At 40.4% G+C, this 23,385-nt stretch overlaps 1 protein-coding gene across 1 annotated transcript in view; it reads right to left on the bottom strand.

Moving 5' to 3' along the window:
• The window catches only part of ADGRD1 (adhesion G protein-coupled receptor D1), a 139,978-nt gene that overhangs the window by 16,008 nt on the left and 100,585 nt on the right, over positions 1-23,385 (bottom strand). The window contains exons 18-21 of the mRNA XM_027689655.1: positions 18,811-18,964; positions 15,052-15,118; positions 14,000-14,066; positions 7,097-7,188 (exon numbers count right to left, since the gene is read on the bottom strand). Of these exons, the coding sequence (XP_027545456.1) occupies positions 7,097-7,188; positions 14,000-14,066; positions 15,052-15,118; positions 18,811-18,964 (380 nt within the window). The remainder of the gene's footprint in view (positions 1-7,096; positions 7,189-13,999; positions 14,067-15,051; positions 15,119-18,810; positions 18,965-23,385) is intronic.

Genomic DNA, 23,385 nt, shown 5'->3' with positions numbered 1-23,385 from the left:
TGCCTAATGGATGGCTCTCCTTCAGCTAAGGGAAAAAGTTCTTTTTCTTTTTCAGCAGAGCACACAAAAGCAGGTGCTTCGTGCCTCTCGGGGTTGCCCTGCGAGCATCTGCCACCCAGAAAGGCACAGAAAGGATTTTCTAGTGTTACAGATTTTAATTCCCTGTGGGCTTTCAGAAGAGTTTGCAGATTGTAACTTGCTCCTCACCCCTGGCAGAAGGAGGAAAAAAAAAATAAAAAGGAAAAATTCTCTAATGGCATCACAAAGGGGCGGAATTTAGTTGTGGAGGGAGATTACAGTATCTCCTTTGGCAGGAGAGCTCTCCTGAGCTTCAAACAAGAGCCGTGATTGACAAGTACATTCTGTGAGAACGAACAGCTGGGAATAATCCTTAGAACGAGGATTCGTTGGACACCAAATGACACGAAACAGGGATGGTATCGCAGGAGCAAAATGCAACAAATACACAATATCCTGCAGAAAAAATGGCTGATGTTGAAGCACCAGAGCGATCAGCATCAACTGCCAGCGAGGCAGAAGGTGACTGGTGTGTTTACAAACAAAGTAAAATATCGATGCAGAGTCGTGGCACGGAAGGGATCAGTGATTAAACGGATGAGCAATTTGCCAGAGCAGGGCGGGTGTGCTGGGGGAGGTAATGGATGGCTTTGCAAAGCGCTTTGGAACGGCCAATTACACGGTCAAACCCTGCAGGTGTCTGCAGCACCACGGGCTGGAGGGGGACAACTCTCTCAGATTCACACCTGGTAAAGGGAAATACTGTCATAGAATCATAGAATCATAGAATCATAGAATCATAGAATCAGCTGGGTTGGAAGGGACCTCCGAGATCATCAAGTCCAACCCTTGATCCAACCCCGCTGTGGTTCCCAGCCCATGGCACTGATGCCACATCCAGTCTTATCTTAAAGACCTCCAGGGATAGAGAATCCACCACTTCCCTGGGCAGCCCATTCCAATGGCTGATTACCCTCTCTGGAAAGAAATTCTTTCTAATATCCAACCTAAACCTCCCCTGGCACAGCTTAAGACTGAGCCCTCTTGTCTTGCTGAGAGTTGCCTGGGAAAAGAGACCAACTCCCACCTGGCTACACCCTCCCTTCAGGTAGTTGTAGAGAGTGATGAGGTCTCCCCTGAGTCTCCTCTTCTCCAGGCTGAACAGCCCCAGCTCCCTCAGCCTCTCCTCATAGGACTTGTGCTTTTTTTACAGTTTTTTTGTTTTGTTTTGTTTTCCCAAATAACCAAGGTAAGGAATGGATTTGCATTAAACCCACATGTTCCATTTTCAGTTTCGTGCAAAGGGGGTTGTGATATATTCAAACATGCAGGACACAGCAGCTTCCATGACTTACTCGCCTGCTGAGCTTTTCTTGAAGTCCTGTTTTGCTCCCATGCATTGCAGCTACTGCCATTTGTTCCAATTTTCAGTCATTAATTTAACTAAACAGAAGAAGTATTTTTTCCAATGGAGAACTCTTTTACTGTTTTACTGAGTGGAGCTTTGAGGGACGGAGAAAATAAGTCAAATGAAAGAAAGAATGGGGTAAAAGGCTAAGAAATATCTCTAATTTTGCAGTAATTACTTTCTCCATGGGTAATTATGATAGCTATCACTTCTGGTTCACCGAGTGCTGAAGTGTACACTTCATAAAAAAGACAGAGATTTTTTCCAACTCGTTGGACCATTTCAGAGCAAGCAGTGAGAAAGTATTCAATAAGAGTTGGACCTGACAGTTTATTCAAGAAAAGTTAATTAAACTGTCTCTTCTGGACAACGCAATGCAGAAGTGAACTGGCTGGGAAATCACAGGGGTATGGCTGAGTAGACTAAAACTACTTCCTGCAACAGAGACGTGCTTTGTATTTCTTCCTCTATTATCATTAATATTACTCTTAGTGCAAAGCTAAGATATTTGAGAATTTTGTCATATTTAACCCTTGTAATCCAGGAGCAAGGCAACTCAGATACTCAAATAATTACCTGTGATAGGCATAATCAGGGAAGGGTTCTCCCCAAGGGGAACCAAATGTGCACATTTCTAACACACTAGATATTTTTTTCTCACTGTAACAGAGAAGTACCTTTGCAAACAAACACAGCAGTGAGACTTTGAAGGGATAGAGCAGCAAGAAAAAAAACTATTTAGGTCCTAATAAGAGATAATGAATGCACTGTTAGAGTTAAATCTTTGGATGCAACAGAAATAAGTAAGAAAAAGAGTTCAAATGGTCCATAACTCAGAAATGTAATCATGTGCCTTTTCAAGCACATGAGCAATTCCATTAAACTAAGCTGCTTTAATTGCATTAAGCTTACAGAGGCTACTCATGTGCTTAAACTCAAACATATGATTAGTTATTTCCCTAAAAAAAGAATGGGTAATTCAAACAAATGCTGTATGTATGCATTTAAATGTTTCAAGGTATTAGATTCAGCATCCTATGAACTAAAACATTCAAATTAGCTTTTTGGCAGAAAATCTGTTCCCTGGATGCAAAACGTTCTCAAAAAGACACATTTGAATTACTGCTCAAAATTATTTTGCTGAGAGTCAATAGCTGATCTTCTAATAAAAGGTTCAAGCACAATCAATCACAACTAAGTGAAAAATTCATGTTCTATATATGTGTTCGACATGCTTCAAAAACAAAACAAAAAGCATTTTCTTACGTAAATTCAAGTAATAAATAGGAGCTGATAATTCTTTGCTCAGCTCTTACCAGTAAACTGTTCTTGCAGAATTAAAGAACTAAAAAGTGGCTATTTTTACACACATACAAAAATTACTACAACAACCAAATACTTACTGTTCAGACTGTCATAGGAATCTATTATGCATTAATTAATGTCTCTGATCATATACTGATTAATTATATTCATTTTGCCATAAATTCCTGGGTATTTTGCAGTTTATGTATCATAAAAACTTGCTCTTTTATGCTGCTCCTTCAGTTTATCCTATATCTGGTTTTGGGGGCACTATTATTCTTTACATTAAACAAACAAATGACCACACGAGTAGGTCTGAAACTAAACCAAAATGTTCAGCAAGATGCTCTTGATGCCTCCACTGTGACAAGCAACATCTGAACTTGAAGAGGTCAACCAGCCAACAATGTACTGCATTTCATTCTGTGAGAAATGTGAATGGGGAGGATGAATAATAAATTAGTTTTATGGCAAAAAAAAAAAAAAAGAAAATGGAATTTTGTTCACAACTTCCTTTTCTGTTTTGGCTTTTAAACACGAAGTTTGACAGATGCTGCCTTCAGAGTGGAGCACTGGCTCACCCTGATGCATATTCTGCAGTCACGTTTGAGTCAGCATTTGAGAGGACCTGTTGCCATATGGAAAATCAGGAACAATTACTCTAAATAATTACATCATTTTATTGCTGTCTGTTGCCAAGAGAAACAAGCCTTGTTGGTAATATCCACTCGTGTTGCCAAGTAACGTAATCTTTCAGGAAACTAAATATGCTCCAGGCCCAGCACTTCTCTAGCAATAAATACCCTTTCTAACTGATATCATGATGACTCAAAGTGCATCTTTGCTTTGACAATTTCCTGAGGTAATTTCTGCTCAGTTATGGGCTGATGGCCTTGGAGGTGAGTTATCACTCCTGGCTTGAGACCTGCAGAGGTGGTATGGGAGTACAAACCAGTCAGTCTGGGCTTCCCTCAGCCCTTGGGGAGAAATCAGAACTTTTAAGGCCAGTGAGACGAACACCAAACAGATAAATTGAACTGCATGGTACCAGCAGCCATTTCTCCACAGATCAGGAGTCCCAGTGGAGGTGGTGTCAGCTGTACTGAGCTCTGGAGTTTAGGGCAGACAAAGCCAGGTGAGGTCCTCTCCCACCCAGGCTGCCAACAGCAGTGGAAGCCAGTCTTTGTCAGCGTGATTAAACCTTTCCTTTGGCAGTAGAGCCTGGCAAGAGGTGATCCTGATGAGGAACCTGTTCCATAAAACCTCTAGGCTGGGACTTTCAGGCTACAACAGCTGCTCAGGTTTGAGGGCAGCAACATCTGGAAGTGTGAGGCCTCTCAGTCAGGTGCTCCTGGGCAGATGTGTTGGCCTGAGTCACCAAGGAAAGGCAAGGTGGCACTGTCACCTCCCTGATGCTCCTGCCATAGGCATTTTGGGCATTCCTCAGCCAGTTTGCCAGGCCTTCCAGTTCATTATCACTCCTAAATGTCTCACCCTGCTGTTCAACTGCTGTCATTCAAACCATTGCAGACAACAACTTAACTGTTTCTCTCTGTGCTTTCACTTAAATTTCATTCCAGCCTGAAAACACAGCACTGAACACCCCCCTTTTTCCTCTCACAGGTTTATTGGATTGAGCAGGTTTCCCTTCCACAGCTCCTGGCACTGCAATTCTCATTTTGTCTCTGATACCACGAACACAGCCCTGAAGGAACCACTTCTGCCTCGTGTCCCACTCGAACGCCGCGAACGACTGCGACAAAGTGGTGACAAAGTGCTTTCCTGCCTCACCAGAGTCACGTCGTTGCCATTTGGATTCAGCTCTGTGTTTGTGAGAAGGGGCTGATAATTCCTCCTAACACACTGCAGCTCTGCCCGTGGCTCATCTCAATGAACTGCAGCACTCACACGGATGCCCGGCAGGCCCTTTATTTAAGGCTCACATTACACAACGTCTTTGGTGATTCCTCCCTAAGCCAACTGAACTTGTTGATTCAAAAACTACCTCGCAGTCCTGGCTGGCAACGACCTGACAGAAGCTACAAAGCTTATTATGTTTGTCTGATTTCTCTGTGTTCTGTCACTGCTTCGTTTTGCTGTGCTTATCCACTCTCACGCCTTAACAACCTGTAATCAACACCCTGCATCCTTTAGTGCTCGGAGCCACGGGGGGTTTTTTCACCATGAAAAACCCTTCCCTTGTAGCTGTCAGAGCAGAGGGGTTTTTTTCACTATGAAAAACCCTTCCCTTGTCATTCTGCTGTCAGAGCAGAACCTTCTTTTGTTTTGTTCCCTTCTTTTTTTTGGGAAATGATAACACACAGAGTGATTTCACGTTAGACATATAAACTCTTCACCTGTATAAGGAATACTGATGACAAGAGAATGAAACTCAGTGTTGCAAAGGCCTTATAATTATCTTTTTTTCCAACAGAGCAGTTACTTTCTCCATGACATCCCCTGTACATGAAACTCTAATTCATCATGCCTCACTGCTGTGTGGAATCAGAGTATAAATACTCCCCAGGATCTGACTTGAACAGATATTTATGCCCTCCTCATTTAAAACTTCTTTTGAAGACCCATTTCTGTAATGATATCTACAGAAGAAGAGCTATTCTGTGTGTTCTGTTTACCTTCTATTATACTTTATTGACTTAATTGAGTTCTGTGAGGAAAGATGTTCTATCAGAGCAGATTTCCCCTTAATAATTTAATGATTTAATGTTTCCAGATGTATTGTCCCATTGATTATCATTTTTCTCCACTGCCATCACTTTTATCAGGTCAAATCCTGAAAGTGTAATGTAAAAACTTCTTGACACAAAGAGAATCTCTGAGCCAGAGTGTCTGGAGAAGTCACATTTTCAGTACAGAGCTACACCATTCCAAATCTACTGCTGATAATATTTGAACTAAGGACATATATTCCTCATTGAAGGGATGACATCTTATTCCTAGACCAATCATTCATACTTGGATTTACTTATGTGCACAAACATAGTTTTCTTTGAAAAAATTAATATACATTAGTCTGGGGGGTACAGTGTGTATTGAATCAATTCCTCATAGTACAAGTAAAATATCTAAATACATAAAACAATCTGTGTAGCTTCTCCTCTACTTATAGAGCTGTTTCTTTGTCTTCATACCTCTAATAATGCAGAGAAATTGGCATTGACAATATAGAGTTATTTGCTTCCTAAGGTTCTGTATTTCCTTTGTACTTCTGAAGGTCACAGGGACTCAGTCAAACCTGAAACAGTCATTTTGATTCCCAATTTTTTCTTTTCACTACAATGTAATTATCTTATAGATTTTCATGTAGATTATTTACTGTTTTTCTCTTCCTGTTGGATAAATGTACAATAACTAAACTAACTTCGATTAGGTAACTGTCACCAATATTTAAAACTTAATGACACTTTCAAAATTACATAAGTAATCCAAGCATAAAAATTATTCTTTATGATATCATTTCAGAACAGTGGCACCAAATCCCTATTGTACAATAGCCTGTGTCTCAGAAACATTAAACACAAACCATCATCACATTTTTCTTCTATGTAAGTTCTCTATTCCTTTAGTTATATCCAGTGTCCTTTCTATATTTGGACCAAAGCATCTTTAGGAGATACAAAATGGAATATTCAGCATCTTAATTTAACCTCAGTATATTAAATTATCTTCTTAGCTAGGTATATGTAATCTTATATATTTTAGAAATCAGAATTTGTCCTTGTGTATTCAGCAGTAGCTTTGTGCCTGCCTTACATTTCCCCTCCAGACTTGCTGGTGCTATTTTAAAGATGATTCACTCTCAGAGGCCACCATCCCCAGAGGCTCAAGGCACTGTGATATAAAGACCTGCTTGGATTTAAGCACACATTTAAATCCAGCATAAGTCTCTGTGCTTTGCAGTATCAAGAGAGTCTTAAAGATAAGCATATGCCTAAATATTATGCTGAACTGGGCTTAGAAACAAGGTCCATCCTCTGAAGGAGCAGAATAGTTCCAATAGCCCAGCACAGATTAATGATGCTGTGTGGGATTTAGCTTTGAATGCAGCAGGAAGTGGAAAGTCTCTGTTAATAAAAGGGAAAATCATGAATCAGCAAATGCTGGAGACTGTAATAAGCAAGAAAACACTTTAGGTCCTGCTGAGCCACAGGTTTCATCCTGTGCAGCATTTAGCTTTAATAAAACACAGGTTAACTGGCTGCATTCAAGAGAATGATAAGCTACCTTTCACATTATTTGTTTTTTTGCTGAAGAGGAATGATGTCAATGTTCTGGGAGCAAGTCCATGATTTAACATTGCTAGAGTGAGATTGTTACAATATAACTTGAATTAGAAAAACTTACTTGAGGGCATTAGCATCTCCATGGACCTTATAGTTGTCTGCACTGATCCTGGAGATGACTCTTGTGACAGCAATGAGAATGCCAATATTGACCTGGAGAAGATGAAGGAACAAGACTTGGTAAGGAAGGCCAGTTCTGACCATGTCAGAGGTGCAGGCTGCCCGAGGAGGGGATTGTACAAACACAGCAGAAAACAGAAACTTTGTGTTTATTTGGCAATAGAGGTTTTCAATGTTGCACTGTTACATTTGCCCCTTGTCAGTGATTTCTCTCCCCCCACAGTGGGTAGTTCTTGCTTGTGTTCTCTTTCCTTCAGGAGCAGTCCTTGGGAAAAGTCTGGATTGATACGTTGCTTCACAGCCAGAGGAATGCTCGGGATCCCTGCTGTACAAATCAATACCTTAACAGCCTTCTGCCAGCTGACAAACCAGGCAAGAATTTCACCAGCCAGGGCACGTGTCTTCATTCCCTTTGGTTTTGTGCCTGCCTGTGCACAGACTCCAGGGTGTACAACTCCCTTTTCTTACCAAAGTCTGCTGGCAATTGAAGCACAAGACTATTTTAAAACAGCGATGAGAAAAAATATGTTAAGCCTGAACTCTGGTCTTCAAAGCCTCTGCTCTTTTTGATGTCTGGTCCAGCAGAAACATCAATAAAATGAAAAGAATTCCCACCAGAAAAGTAGGAAATCTTGAAAAGACTAACACTGAAAATGTCCAACAAAAGAAAGTTTGTGCTGGAGTCGCAGGTGAAGGAAGAAGGAAATCACTTAAAGGAAATGTGGCAAAGACTCTCTTGCTGTGCAAAGACCTTGGGTTTAAAGAATAAAGAAGAGTCAAGAATGTGAAGGTGAAAGACGTATTTCCCCCTTCCTGCCCAAATTTATACATCAGCTACAAAGCATCTAGTTAAGAGCAAAACTATTCTCAACTACGGAACAAAAAGAAAGTGGAGACTTCAAAAAAGTGCTGTTCCTCAGTTAAAACTCAATAATCATTCTCTATTTTGACACAAATATTCTAATTCTGAGGATGAGAGCATGAATTATAAATGTTTAAGTTTGATGCTAATGTCTTCCTTGGTATTTTTCAAATCTTCTGACCACTCTTTCAATTTTAGATTTCTAAGGGCAGATCATCACCTGCTGTAAAGTCAGAGCATAACTGTGATAATTCATTTCTGCCAAGGCTTTTGAGTCTGTCCAAAGAATACCCTGTGGAGCTGACAGCTCTTCAATAACAAGAATACTTGTTGTTCAATCAGCTTTACAGAGAGGAATAAGAGGTGAAATTCAATGGTCTTGGGATCATTTCCCCTATTCCCACCAAATCATATTTTGTAAATAACTTTTATAAGTCCTTTGAGGTGGTAATGAGTATTTTCAGAAATCCATTTATCTCCTCTACTTGGAATCTTGCACACCCTCACTCAAACTGGACCTGAACCTTTAGATCTGGTCATGAAAACAGCACAAGACAAACTAGACAAAGCAGGTGGTTTTCTAACACACAAATTGTTCAGTATTTATAGCTGAATTTTAATTTTTTCATATAAAAGAAATTAAATATAAAATTAATTTCCTAGGTAATTTGGATGGTGTAAAGTGGATTTAAAAGGCCTTGAGCTTCTCCTCTGGTGCAGTCAGTGTGACTATACCTTTTCCAGGGTGCACTGGTAATATGCTTAAAAGATGAAAAGGGAATATTGTGATCTCACTGCTGATGTAGAAAAAGGTACTCAAGTCCTGAAATTCTATATTTAAATTTCCTGAACCACTTAAAAATTTTTGCTTAGGTATTTTGAGAAATTAAAGCAATCTCACCCAGCCTAAATAAACAGATTAGCTACAAATGCCTGCCTTTGTTAATGCCTCAGTAAGTAAAGCATGGAGTTATCTCCACTGCCCTTACAATGGGAAACCAAAATACAGCCACTGAGTTGTTCTTCCAGTGATTTTTTTTGGCATCTGACATAAATACTTTGCCAATGATTTGAACAGGAGAATGTTTAGTTGATGAAACACTCGTTATTCTTTAATCTATATTAGAACGATCAAATTATGAGAATAAATATTTAGATAAGGCCACTGTACACAGTTCCTACCTCTTCCTTTCCTGAAAGGCCAGATAACCTGACAATGGCAGTTATTTTGCCTTAAAATTAGACTGGAACTTAGAATGGTTTTTCTTCCAGGTACTGGCCACACTCTGGTTTAAAAAAAATATAACTACTAACATTAGTGCTTGTTCACTAATTCACAGGACTCCTTTCAAGGCATCTTGTCCAACCCCAGGCACTCACAACTCTCTGCAGAGTCAGCAGGAGCTGCCAGTTCCCATTACTGGAGCGTTGATCCAAAGCCCACCGGAGCCCACGGAAAGGTCCCGATGACATCAGGGAGCTCTGGCTCGCTCTAGTGGCAGCTTCATCTGACCAAAAACTGTCAGATCAGGGAGAGACTTCAATGAGCAAAAAGAACCTCTTTCAAAATCTTTTCTCGTCAAAGTTTTGCCAGACCAGATGCAGTGAGGCAAATTCTTTTCCCTCCTTTGCAGGGATTTCACCTAGATTTCCTCCAAGTCACATGAGATTTTTGTTTCTTCTTAAATACAGGGCAGAAATCCCATGTGTAAAACCCTCTGATGTGGTGTGTTCCATGCTAGCCAAGAAAAGGCTTGGCAGTACAGAGGAACTGAAAAAAAAAAGCAACTCAACATATTGCCTTAATTAAATCCATTGACCAGCTCTCCTCTAAAACCACAAACTATTTTGGGCTCCACTTCAGTTTCGGGCAATAGTACAGGGAGTTTAAGTGGCTCTTCCAATTGAGGTTTAACTTCCTCTCTGATGGTGTGAGTGAGTTTGATCTTTACCATGACATCACTGGTCACACACCAACACTGCAGCCCATTGCTGGGGCACATCAGAAACCATTCCTGGGCAATGAGCATTTCCAAGCACAGCCAGTTGATTCAGTTGGATGGATGTTAAAATTTGGGAGAGTGATTTTGGAAAGCCTGGTGCTGCTTTTAGCTATCCCAGAGCAACTGCAGATGGACTAGACTAAACTGAGTTATTTTGCAGATTAATTTGGGTTAATGCACGTAGTATCACACCAGTTAGAGCTGAATATCAGAGCAAAGCTTTGAGGTTGGAAAGGAAATACAGAAGAAAACAAATAAAGGAGCCCAACTTCTACACTTTCCTAATATTAATCCTTAATATTGAATCTGCTCCCTTGTTCAAAAGAAATCTTGCATGCTTTCCTGTTGGTTAAGTAAGAAGAACTTTAATTTTAACATAATGAAGGAATTTAATCTTAAAAGAATAAAAGTGTTCATAGCTGAGTGCTAATAAGAAAAAATGAGAAGCTTAGCAGGTGTGGTCTAATCCACCACAGCATTTAAGTAGGTACTTGATTTCAATGAGATTGAGGAATCCTACAGTCTCAGGGCCTTTAAACACTGTGGGTTCAACTCTGTCACCTTTTCCCATGATGAGTGATGCCTAATAAGGGACACAAGTTGTCACTTTTCAATCCATGTGAGTTGGACTCACACTCTAACTGCAGAGTGAGACAGTGTCCATCACAAGGAAATTATCCTAATTCTGCACTGGTACATAAAGGCAGGAATAAATACCATAAGGAATTTACTATATCTTTTATGATCAGGTATAGGGGAGATAATACTGTTTTATATATTGAATATTCATGGGCAAGTACCAGCTGAAGGCAGTGGTGGCAATCTCAGCCCAGGACCCAAGTTCCACTGAAGACAGTGGTCACAAAGCTGATGTCCCCCCAGCACAAAACCCTTAGCAATATGCCAATGAAATTCATTTAGCTCCATAAAAATGCTGTTTTTATGAAAGACTTGTAAAAAAAACTCCAGGAAAATGACTCCTTACAGGGAAAACAACAGAAAGGACTTGTCACTACAGCCCAGTATCTCCCCCTGCAATGGATTGTTCAGTCTGCAGCTCACCCACTGCTCCAGGAACACAGATGCTTTCCACAGAATTTCCCTAATTCTGCCATAGATATGGAAACACATCAAGGCAGCAGATGGCTGATAACAAGCAAAGCCTTCTGCCAGAAGTACTAATGTCTTGTATCAAAAATTCAGGTGCTTTGTCAAGCGGGTTTTTTTTTTCCACATGTCCCAGGCCAACTTTGGCTGAGCTTAGTTTGGTTTGCAAACTAATTGCAAGAATCTTTTTGTGAAGCTGCCTGAAGAGGATGATACAGAGGCTCATGTGTTGTGGTTTGGAGGGTGGGGGAGAGTGATGTTTAAGATGTAGGTAGAAGCCAAAAAATCTACATATAGAAGGAACTATTTCCCTCATCACATCCCTTGACTAAACCCCAAGGAAAGAGCACGTTGGGTATGGGAATCCATATAGGGTTGGGAGGTTCTGTGAATTACTGCCTAGAAAGGTATGTGTGAGTGTTTTTTCCCAGTCACACTCCCTACACATCACTCTGTTTTGAGGCTCCATGGTGTCTGTGTTGCCTGTGAGGCTGTGGCAGGACAAAAGTGAACTGTGTCTGCCTTGTCTCTAGGGAGTGGGAGTTAAAAAGAGCAGTCCCCCTGTTTCCCTCACAGCATAATCCTTTTTCTTGGCAGAGAGAAACTGTGGATGGAACTAGTCAAAACCTGCTTTTTGAGGAGTATTTTCGGAGTTAAACATCAGTTCATGCAACTGGTGGCTCATTTGTTATTTAAAGAGCACAGGCACACATGCACACGCACACAAAATACTGTTTAGCCTTGTTATTTCCCTATAGGCACTAACACATTTTTCAGCTGGAATATTCAATGCCCAGAGAGAGTAATTTGTCAGCCAGCTTGCTGCTATTTTGGGCAGACCTGGGTTTAGACTATTTAACAAATTGCTCTACGTGAATCAACCTTGTGAGCTCACTCTTTCTCTTTCTGAAAATATTTGTATCCCTACAAGGATATAATTAGAGCTGCACAAATGTTATATATCATAAGTTAGAGCCAGACAGCTAAACTCTTACTTTCACTGGCAAGCACCTCTGCATGCAAATTGCTGAAGGCTGTGCTTGCTCAGGTGAGCTGGTGTGTTTTGGTTAACACCATCTTTGGACAGCAGCTTGGAAAGATTTGGTGTTATTGGCTGCATCTCATTTCCTCCTTTGATGCTGAACAATGACCAAAAAGCAAGTGCTAATGTGAGCAGGACACATATAAATATTAAATTATTTTAATTGCTCTCCAATCATCAATATCTACATATCTCTGAATATAAACTCACCTACAGAAGGTTCAAGGGACAGGTCAACAAGGAGTTAAGTTTGTTGGAACAAAATCCACAGCTGTTTAGCCAGCTCTAACCTAGTGGTCAACATTTCTTATTTACATGTATATGCTTTCACTGAGGTAAAAGAAATTCTGCCCTTACTCTTTAGGCACTTTCAAGTGTTGCCATTAACAATTTGATTAAAATGCTAACACCAGACAGTTTCTGTCACATCAATATGGCAACCATTTGCATTTTTTTTTTAATATATGTTTATATAACCCAGTTTTTCAGAGGCTGTATGGGGGGTGGAAGGTGCTGGGCTGGGCTGCCTGGAAGAGCTGCTGATTTCACTGTCTCCCAGGCAAATGTTAGGATGGCCACTCACCCACAGCACAAAATCCCCTGTGATGGTAAAGGTCAGCCAAGGAGCCATCTTCTGCTTGCCAAATAGTTACAGAGATATGCAATGGTAAACACTAGGTATATTTATTTATTTAATTAGTTATTTAATTGTTTGTTTATTTATTTAATTATTTATTTATTTGTCCTTCCTTCCTTTGGCTTGTGAGCAGGATTTCTGGGGGGGTTTTATGTGAGATGAAATCTGTGATGTTTCTTTATGTTTTTTTTTAAAGGTCCATGCCTTTTGAACTTAAGTAGAGCTTTAAAGCCAACCCGATTTCACTAATCAGTGAGTCTATTCCATCTTCACTTTCGCTCTGACATTATAACCTCTATCAAAAATTGCAGATGACCTGATCAATAGAAGTATTAGAAACAGTGGTGAAGAGGTGCTAATCTCCCACTTAGTCCCTGCAAACACCCCTGACTCCTTAAGTAGTCACAGGGGTTAAGCTACAGCTCAATGGAGTGTGAGCAAAATTAAACTGCTGCAGAGCTTTCGTGGAGCAGCATCGGAGCCGTGAACCTGCCCCCTTCCCTGGAAGGATGCTGCTCATTAGAGCTGGCAGAGGTGTTTGTGGCAGCCACCTGAACCCTGCAACCTCACCTTAACAGCCCTGCCTTGATCAGCCAGACACTCTGCCCTACCTGACACCAAATATCAGAGGAACAGAACGAATTCCTCAGCGCTGGAAGGAGACAGATGTGGAGGCAGCTTTTTACCATCCCCAGAGCCCACCCAAGGGGTGACAGCTCTTGTTGCTGTTCTAACCCACTCCTGCAAACCCTGCTGGTGACCATCTTCACTGGGGACACTCACAAAAACTTCAAACACCAGTGGGATGGAATCAGGCTTTCAGCTTTTACTGGTGTATATGGAACACAAACCACAGAGTCTGTTCTTTTGGGGGTTCTTTCTGTTCTTTTGGGTTCTTTCTGAGAATTGTTGAGACTCCCAAGGTTACTTGGTCCTACACAATTATTAATGACACCAGCAGGGCTACTCCAGTATTTTAGGTCCTATCTTTGCAATAGTGAAATTACCAGTGCGGGAATTAATATGCATAAACTAATACAATGCAAAAAAACTGGAGGAGGAACCAAGTAGTTCTGGAACATTCACGACTGCTGTTTCACTGGGCTGGCACAAGGATTGACCCTAGGCCTTCAGCCAGTTCTGCTGACACAGACATGCAACAAGAAAACAGCAGCTGCTGTGGTTTTACCTACCAGAATGACAAACATCGCCGGCGCCACAAAAGCCCAGATTGCTCCATTCTCCAGTGAAAGCCAGCAGCTGCAGGGAGAAATCAGAATGATTTCAGATGAAGCACACAGCCATTTAATTAGTAATGTTCTTAATTTAAAAGAGCAATTCAAAGAGAGTGCAAAAATACCGGTGAATTTTAAAAGCAAGAGATGTGACAGCACCCCAGGAAGAAGCTCCTTTCCCCCTCACACTCAGGGAATCCAAGGCAGGATCTCATTGGATTTGTGTCTTGCAAAGAGTCTGTGACAGCTCTGCCCCAGCCCACTTTCAAACAGCATCAGGGGTGAAAAGACGGGAAGAAAGGAAAGGTTTTATTTGCTCTTTGTTGTTCTTGTATCCTCAGTCACAGGCAGTGATTTCAGTGCTGGAGCACTGGCACTGCAGCCAGGGACAAATTGAAGTCTTCCCTGCCTGGCCTGGCTGGTGCTGGGGAAGGGACTGCTCAACACACTGTCAGCTTCATGGGCCCTTCTTCCAGCCCTGATGAGATAAGCCAAGGTACCACACACAAAATAACAATTTTTGCTCGAAAGCTTCTGCTCACATTATGGTAGGATTAAATCCTATCTTGTTCTTTCAGTTAAACTCACTCTTCTTTTCCTAAATTAGAAAGGAACTTAATTTTCCAAATGTTGGACATGATCCATTCTAGATCTTGAGATGTGAAACTGCAGTTTTCTTCAGAAGATTGAATATCTTTACTCAGAGATTACCCTGAGCAGGGGGCGAGCAGGGAGCTCACTGAGGAGGCCTCGTGCCTCTGCAGTGAAAGATAAAACAGGTAAAACATCTCAGGAGCTTTTTGTGCAGCATCTCAGCGGTGAAAATCAAACCTGAGGCTTCTATGCCTAAGAAAATCCCAGAATATGTCTAAGAATAAGAAAGAATCGTGCTTTTGCAAGTTATCTCCCCTGCTCCTCAGGAGGATCTTGCAGCTCCACAGCTATGAGTTTCCTCCGTGTCAGATTTTCCATCCTTTTTGCACCTGGAGTGGGGACATTTTCATACTCACTTGCCAATTTCTCCGTAGCTGTCTAGGGATGATGTTGCAGAAATGACACAAATCACCAGTGGGCAGCCTGCAGAAAGGCAAAGGCAGTGGCAATATTAGGAACAAAAGCACCGTCTTCCAGTAAACCCAGCAAGTTCTGCTCAATTTTGGACGAACAGAACAGCTCGGAGTCATTTTCAAATTAAGTCTAACTTGACATCCTCCTGCAGCTGTGTAATCCAACTTGTTTTAATTAATTGATGCTGGAAAAACAAAATGGCTTTTCAATAAAACACTAGTTTAACAGTTAAACTGAATTAGTGCAAATTTCCTTGACAATCATAGTCCTCTTTCAGCCTGGTTTTTGTTGGTGTAATTTCTACCTCTTGCTGTTCAATCAGTGCTACCACGTGGAGGAAAAATCAGACTTATTTTCACCACTTTCCCCCAGGTAAGTGTGTTTTTGTTCCAGAACTCAAAACAATTTAGAAGAGGAAGCAGAGTTTCTCTCAGGGGTGCACAACCAGCAGGTGAGAGGACAAGGAACAGCGACATCCAGTTATCCAGAGCATCACACCCAGCAGAGAGAGGCAGATCCTCCCCAGATGCCCAAACAAGACTTATTTTAACATAAATATGTAATAGCTCTACGAGATTTCTGTGTTTAAAGCTGGCTCTGTTTCCAGATGGGTTTTGGCAGTGGCAGTGTGCTGTGCCCTGGGAGGTGGGGGAATGTTTTCCAGGCTTTGGGAATTCCACCAAGGCAGACAGTTGTGCTCCTGCTGCCAGGGAGCTCCAGCCCCAGCACTGTCAGGGCCTGTTGTGCCACTTCAGGGCACCATTCCAGGCCAGGAAGTGGAAAGGAAGAGAGGGGGTTTTATTACCAACAGTTCTGAATATAGCAAAACCCCAGCCCTTTAAATATGAAATGATTGTCTGTTAATTCCTGTATGATTTAATAAAATGTGAAGGGTTGAGCTTTTATCAACTTAAGGAATTTAATAACCACGTCCCAGACTGAGTATTAGACATGATAGCTTAAAGTTTCAATTTTTCTGTTTGATTCTTCAGGTTTTCTGCATGAGGGTTTTACAAAATTCTCTGACAAGCAATTTCTGCCTAATTTTACTACTATCATCCTCACAAATTCTATAAAGTCTTCCTGTACTGACAGAACTAATTTTACTAATTTTACTAATTTTTGGAAGAAGTATTTTCACTCTTTAATGATTGCAGCTAGAAGCACATGTATAAATATTTATATATTTATATGTACATGTATTTATACAATGAAATACTCAGTAGTTAAGAAGCATCATCTACAGGCATTGTTTAGGTCTTGGAATTTGAAATCCATCCTGTAGGATGGAATTTAATGTCCCATGAGCTTCATTTTGCTTTCTCATGCTTGTCCGAATCAGGAATAATATCTTAAATGTAACACTTGTGTAAGACCCAATCAAAGGTATGATTTTAGTTTACTGTCTCACTTCTCTATTTAAGAAAGGAAATTCCTACACACAGTTGAACAAAATCAGGAATAATTATATCCACCAGAGCAATTAAGCACAGATAATCAATATGCCATGGGTATGTGAGCTGCCAGGACTAAAGGTCCCACAGGTACGTGTTCACATTCCCAAGCACCTCTTTGGTTGCAGAGTAGATATTGAATATAGATGTTGTCTTCCCATACAAGGGACTTTGTCACTGAAGCAAAAATACCTGTACCTGACTAATTCTTCTTTATATTTCTAGTCCATCTTTTTTTTTTTCACCCAGTCAAATGCTGGATATTCAAAGGATTTAGCACGACTCTTTATCAATTTTAAGTGGCAGTGAAGAAGAAAATTAAATAGAGTTCCTTTGGAAGATAATAAAACTTATGCAGATGAAACATAGAGCAGTCACCAGCATTAGAAGAGCTGTTAAGTCAGTGAGAATAAAATGGTCTGCAGCCTGTAGTGCTCTGTTTGCCTTTTCATTGCATTAACAAGACATTAAATGGATAATGGCAATGGAAGAAGAAGCAAGGTTTTGTTACAGTAAAATAAGAGTATTTTTCCTTTAAGGAACAACTATTCAATTAACTCCATAAAGGTTGAAAAAAAATATATATTTTTATCCTAAGAGGATCATAAGATTTTATCTGGACTGAAGATCTCATGTGGATTATACATTATGCACAAAAATAAGTGTGTTTGCTTAATTTTTTTCATCAATAATTACAAAGAAGTTGTGAAGTTTAGTCTACACCCATAACACATCTCTTCCAACCCAAACCATTCTATGTTTCTGAGGCACTACTGACAAATAAAATGGAAAATGCCTGTAAACTTGGATGCTGTATTTTGAAAGTTTCAGTGTCTTCTATATAAGGAAAAAAAAAAACCAAAAATCTAACTAGCAGGCTATAGAAACTCTGTGGCAGACAATGTAAAGCAATTTTGGGACATTAATTCTAAAAGGCTAAATACGTCATCTACTGAGAAAGATGAAGCATTAGACACAAATGAAAGTATATTTCCTTCCAATGATGAAAAGATCTATTTTGCTTGATGGGAAAAAGTATATTCTCCCATTTATATTGTAGAAGTTCATTTTCTATGATTTTCTTCTGCTGTGTTATGTCATATCTAGGCAGAAGTCTGGGACTGCATCAACTAACAGCAAATAAAGAAATTTATGTCTTTTGACAGCTCAGAACAAAGTCTTCAATCTGTGACAGTCTCTAAAGGAAAGGAAATGGGCTGAAATAGGAAAACATGCCAAGGCCAAAGTGCCACAGCAAAATCTCCAGTATCACAAACTCTACCATCAGTGTCCCAAAAACGGTGGGAGGGAAAAGCTTTGCTACAATAATCTCTGTGAGTTGTCCTGAATCATCAAGGCAAAAAAAAGAAGGTTGTTTTTTTTAACCCAATCGATTTCAAGGTAGTTTTAATGGTAGGATATTATCACCTTCCTCAAATTGCCTTTTTTTTTTTTTTAAAATTCCTGACAACTGCAGGCTTTGAGTTAATTCCAGCACCCTTGGGACTAAAGGTAACGCATGGGAACTTCCATCAGCTCTGCACATTTGGTGTCCTGTCTCTCCCATTACCACTGAACTCATTTTACAGCAATAGCACCTCTCAGATCCCTCAATGGATGTTGGGAGGTTGGTGGAGAATTCCTTGTCCCTCTCTCCTCACGTGGTCTCAAGTTTTGATTTGTCATTAGCAGGGACTTTGCAAACATTTAAACACTTACTCAGCTCAGTGTTTCTGCTTAGACAAGAATGATGGGCCTGGGTTTTTAAATTCAGGAGGAGGGTTGTCTTTATTCCAGGAACTATGAGTTTGCAAAAGTCAAACACATTCACACTTCAATTGAAAGCACAGAACCAATAAATGAACTGTCTGTTTTGACTAACATGAGATGAGACATCCTTGTCTTCAAATTCTTACAATCATCTTAGGTCAGTACAACAATTAGGTAAGCTAAAATATAAAAAAATGGTGCAGTGAGACCTCCTTCCCACATTCCTGCTCTTAATTCGGAAATTCAGGGCCTGATTTGGCCTTGAGATGTCATGGAATTCGCTGCAGTGGAATTAGGTTTAAGGACTATACATTCTAAAGTCTGATTACAGTCAGAAAAATTATGCATTTTCTTATCCAACAGACCTACTCTCAGAAGGCAAACTGTGATCATAAGATGACAATTTCAAATATGCTTCTGAATATAATCTGGTCCTATAGTGAGGAGATTTAAAGTAAGCAGCTACTAAATGCTTACCCCATCCAACTCCATAATAGTATAAGTGCTTGCTCTCTTCTGACCCAAATACTTTGATCACCATACTGTAGAGATGAAATCCTTCCACCAGCATCCATGCAAAAGCACTCAGGAAGAAAAAATGAAGGAGAATGGCCAAGATCTTGCAAGGCACCTAAATTAAGAATAAAAATTAATGCATTACTTCTTTGTGATACAGTCACATTGGTTTTCCAGTTTTTATTTAATTTCTAAATACATTTATGTGCTAAATCACTGAAGTAAAAGTCTTAAAAACAAAGCACTAGACAATTTCATTTTTCTACAGCATTTTCAGATAGTTTCAAATCCTCTTACCTTTAAAAAAAACAGAAAAAAACTCAAACAACATTGCCAAACACGATGTGGAAACACAAATGAGTTATTTATTTATAACAGCAGGAGCAATACTCCTACTGAAATCTACAGAATATTTAAGAATTCAAAACGGAAGTGTCTACATCCAGCTCCTGAGCCTGTGGTAAGCACAGGAGTCAAAGGAGTGGAGTACAAACACTGTCCTGTACTGTGCTCCCTGTTCTGTGATGGTTAAACACCCAGCATAGTTAATCCCTTCCTTTACATGGAGAACTGGTAGAAAGTCAGTGGATTAGTTAAAGCTGAGTGAAAGACAGAAATTTTAAAATAAGGTCCCATGTTGAACCTGCTCTTTGTTTATACTTCACCACGTGGCTTCCCTACTTTGCTATTCTTTATATAAAAAATAGGGTAACACACAAATTAAATTGGATTGTATTTCAGTGTGTACCTGTCCTGGTTAGAAGATCTGTAACAATTTCATGTACTCCTCCATCAACAATATTTATACAGGCATTCAAAACTTTGTACTCAACTATCTTTGCCTCTGGAGTCCTGATTTCTCCATGGTGGGCATCCAGTTTCCCCCCGTGTTTGAGGTCTCAATTTCCCCCAGTCTGATGTACCAAATGAATTAAATTTGACAAGAACACGTTGAGCAATTAAGGCAAAGCACTGAAAGTCTTCTCTGTGGAGTGTTTACAGACAACTCCTTGCCAGTCTTTTATTCTCTCTGTGCTATCAAGACCTTGGGAATAGGAGCTAACACCGAAGTCTAAGCAAAAGCAAAAAACCATCTAGAAGATGAGCTCACCTGGTGAAAACTGGACCAACTGTTTTAATGTAAACTATAAGATGCTCTGCAGTGATCAAATGCTGCCCCAGATGAGAGGAATGCCACGACTGAGGCAATGTAAGAGAAGTAAAAACATCCCCTGGAGTCCTGCTCACACCTCAGTGCTTAAGGCCCACTGTGGGCTCCAGGAAATGCACTCTGGGTTTGAGACCTGGCTTTTCCTCAAGTAGCTCCTCTAGGAGATGTTTACATTTTTCTCTAAGCCTCCTGCCAGCCTTGCTTATGAAAACAGGAAAACCGAATCCTTTCTTCTTCCGCGCTCCTCAGGTGCTCACGGCGTCCGCCTCTCCCCACAAATTGCTTCTTGAGGATGTCTCACCACAAGGGTCTTTGCTGATCACCCAGTGACTGAACAGATGTGACTGCAATGATCTTGCCACAAAACAACCTTTGTTTGGTTTGCTTGCAGTGAAGGCACATTTTAAACACACTCTTGGAAGGAGTCCCAGTCATGGCTCAGGTTGGATCCTGTAGAGCACTGAGGGCGGACATTCTGCTCTGGAGCTGTGACACCCCTCCTGTGACACCCACAGAATTTCAGAGGGGTTCCTTGCATCCAGTCCATGGGAATGGTGAGAGTTTTCCCTTCCTCAGCTGGACAGGTGACAGTGAGGTCTCCAGGCAGGATCCAGGTCTGTGTGCTGTGGGAGCACTCCCAGGAGGAACCAGTTTGCTACCACAGAGGTTAAGCAAGAATTCCCTTTGTTGCTTTGGCTTGGCTGCCCTGTGCTGGTATTTTATTATTTTTGTTGATGATTTGGGATTTTGTACACTAATGAAAATTAAAATGTTGGGACTCAATAGTACAATGAAAACTGATGCTTTCCTGTATGTTCTCACTTGTACTCAGCTGGTTCTGTGCTAGTGCAAAGACATTCCAATGCAAATCCAATGTGACTACATGTATTCAAAAGCAATAAATTTGGGTTTAATTCATGTAAGTGAGGTCTGTATGTGGTTTTGCAAAGTTCAGGGACATATTATTAAACCAGATTAGCTTATTGACAAAAACGGTGAAAGCCTTTCCAGTTAGTTTTATCATGAGGCTATAAAATCCATTTTAATGCCTTTTGATTTCCACCAGAAGATTAAGCCACAAAAATATAAACGCAACATAAACCTGACTTACAAGCTAGTTCTGTCAAATGGATACTTTCCAAGGTTTGAGTAGCCAAACAATATCAATCACAAAACAGCAGAAAAATAAAACACAGTGAAGTAGCAGGAGGCTGATCTGTGTGTAATTCTGTATAACACTTACTTGCAGATATGTACATAAAATCCATAGCAAAGTTGCTACTCGTTCTGGTTTTGTGCCTTAATGATGGCTTAGAAGTTACTCTTAAATGACAAAATTGCCTTCTTGAGTAAGCATTGAAAAGCTGAGCCTTTGTGTGCTAAACCCAAGCATGTCTCCCCTGCTGTATCATAGGATGCACTCTGCTTTTACCACAATACTTGTAAAAAGGCAGATCTCATTACTGTTACTCTTAGAGTTGACTACTTGTGAGTCTGTGGAAATAGAAAAATCAGCCCAGCCAGCAGCAAGGCCCATCATATTGTAGTTGTTGAGAAAGTAAAGCAAATTCTCAGAAAGGCCTCTCAGAAAAATATTAGTCGTGACTCAGAGGACGGTCTTAAAACAGGCAGGTAATTTTACACATATATCATAAAGGAAAGCAGCCCATTTCATGTCTCCATTTGGAAGTGTTTTCAGCAATGCCATGCAGGAGTACTGAGGGAGAAACAGCTCCATACACTGACCCAGAACTGCAAGTAGTAGACACATTAAATTTTCTGGTTTTGCTGGGAAACCACAATGCTGCTTAACACCTTATATTTCAATTTGCATTTCCCTCTGTTTAAATAACACTTCAGCTTTTCCCACAAACACTCTCAGGCCTTTGGAAGGCTTTAGGAGCCTAAAGAAATGTTGATGGTTTACTTGCAAACATAGGCTGTGGTTTGGGAATCTGTTAAAAGAATGGCACTCTCCAGTCTATAATAGGGAGCCAGCAACTAAGACTGCAAAGCTCTCTGAAGAAACAAATTCATCTATTGCTGAAAGTCTAAGGGAAGTCATCAGACTGGCATGTGGATAGCAAAGATATCTTAGAAACTTGGCAGTATAGGAAGAAAATGTTTTGTGCAAAAATATTTGCTTTTTCTAGAAGGAAGACAACCTGGTTTGGGGAATAATTGCCTTCCTGGGATATGCCATGATCATTTAAGACTCCTGTTTTAACACTACTGATGTTAGGTATCAATGATCAGCTTTTTTACAAATCAATCAATCGAGTGTGTTACAAAGATCAAAGTCCTGTGTGTGAAAATAGAAGTTTGTGGTTAGAAATCAGTCTTACTCGACAAAAGGAAAATTGCTGTAGTATAAACTGTAAATTATTAAATTACACATCTGAAATTACCAGGGGAATGCTCTATACCATATCTGGAATAAAAAAACTAAATGTCCCTAGAGATGGAGGCAGGAAAAGGATGGAGAGGCTCAAAGCAGTCATGCAAGGAAGTGATGCCTGTTTTTTTTCCAAGGTCATTCCCTGTTGCACTGCATTGGCTCAAGCAAAGGGGTCCCGCAAAGGGGTCCCACTGGTTCTCTCAAACAAGGGCACTTCCAAACTGCCTGGCACTGATACTCGGTCTCTGGCAGAAGCAGAAGATTACAAATTCACACCTTCTAGTGTAAATACTGCCTCCCTCTTTCTGTAAACGACCATTTAGCATTCAATTAAAGCAGCAATTAAAGGTATTAAAGCTGCTGTCAAAGCCAGTGAGAGTAGAGCATGGAGTAAGGACATGAGGCTAATAAAAGGATGAATCACAACCCCCCTCATCCTGAGAGGCTAAAACGTAAAAAATAAAAGCACAGCAGTGTTTACACCACGTTCTTCAACTTTAAGATCTTTACAGTGTTATGCTGTTCAATTACTGCTGTTACAGAGGAGGCAGGGCTGAAATATCCATGGATTCTGTGAAGCATTTCACTTCACAAAGCCTGTGGTGTAAAGCAGGTCTTGCTTTCTGGGTGCTACTGTTCCAATTTAACTTACTTTAATTAAAGTAAGTTTTGAATAGGTTTAAGAGACAATATACACTTATTAAACTGCAACTTCAGCCCATGTGAGCGCTTCACAAGCTGGACTGAACAAGCAAGACACCTGTGTGGGAACAAGGCACATTATAAATGTAGATGGACACCGGGACAGGCCTCTGGAGAACACGAGCTCTACCCACATCCAAGCAAAACCAGGAAACACAACCAGGGTTTCACAGGATTTTAAAGACTGGAGGTGATGCTGGGCTTGATAAGGCGTAAAGAGGCTTTCACACACTGACTGAAGTGACTCAGCTGGATTGTCTGAAAG

The sequence above is a fragment of the Neopelma chrysocephalum genome, unplaced genomic scaffold (genome assembly GCF_003984885.1).
Source record: "Neopelma chrysocephalum unplaced genomic scaffold, ASM398488v2 Primary Assembly neopelma1_77, whole genome shotgun sequence".
In the NCBI taxonomy this organism is placed as follows: Eukaryota; Metazoa; Chordata; class Aves; order Passeriformes; family Pipridae; genus Neopelma; species Neopelma chrysocephalum.
Note: the sequence above shows the minus strand (reverse complement) of the source record. Positions and strands in the feature narration are given on the sequence as shown.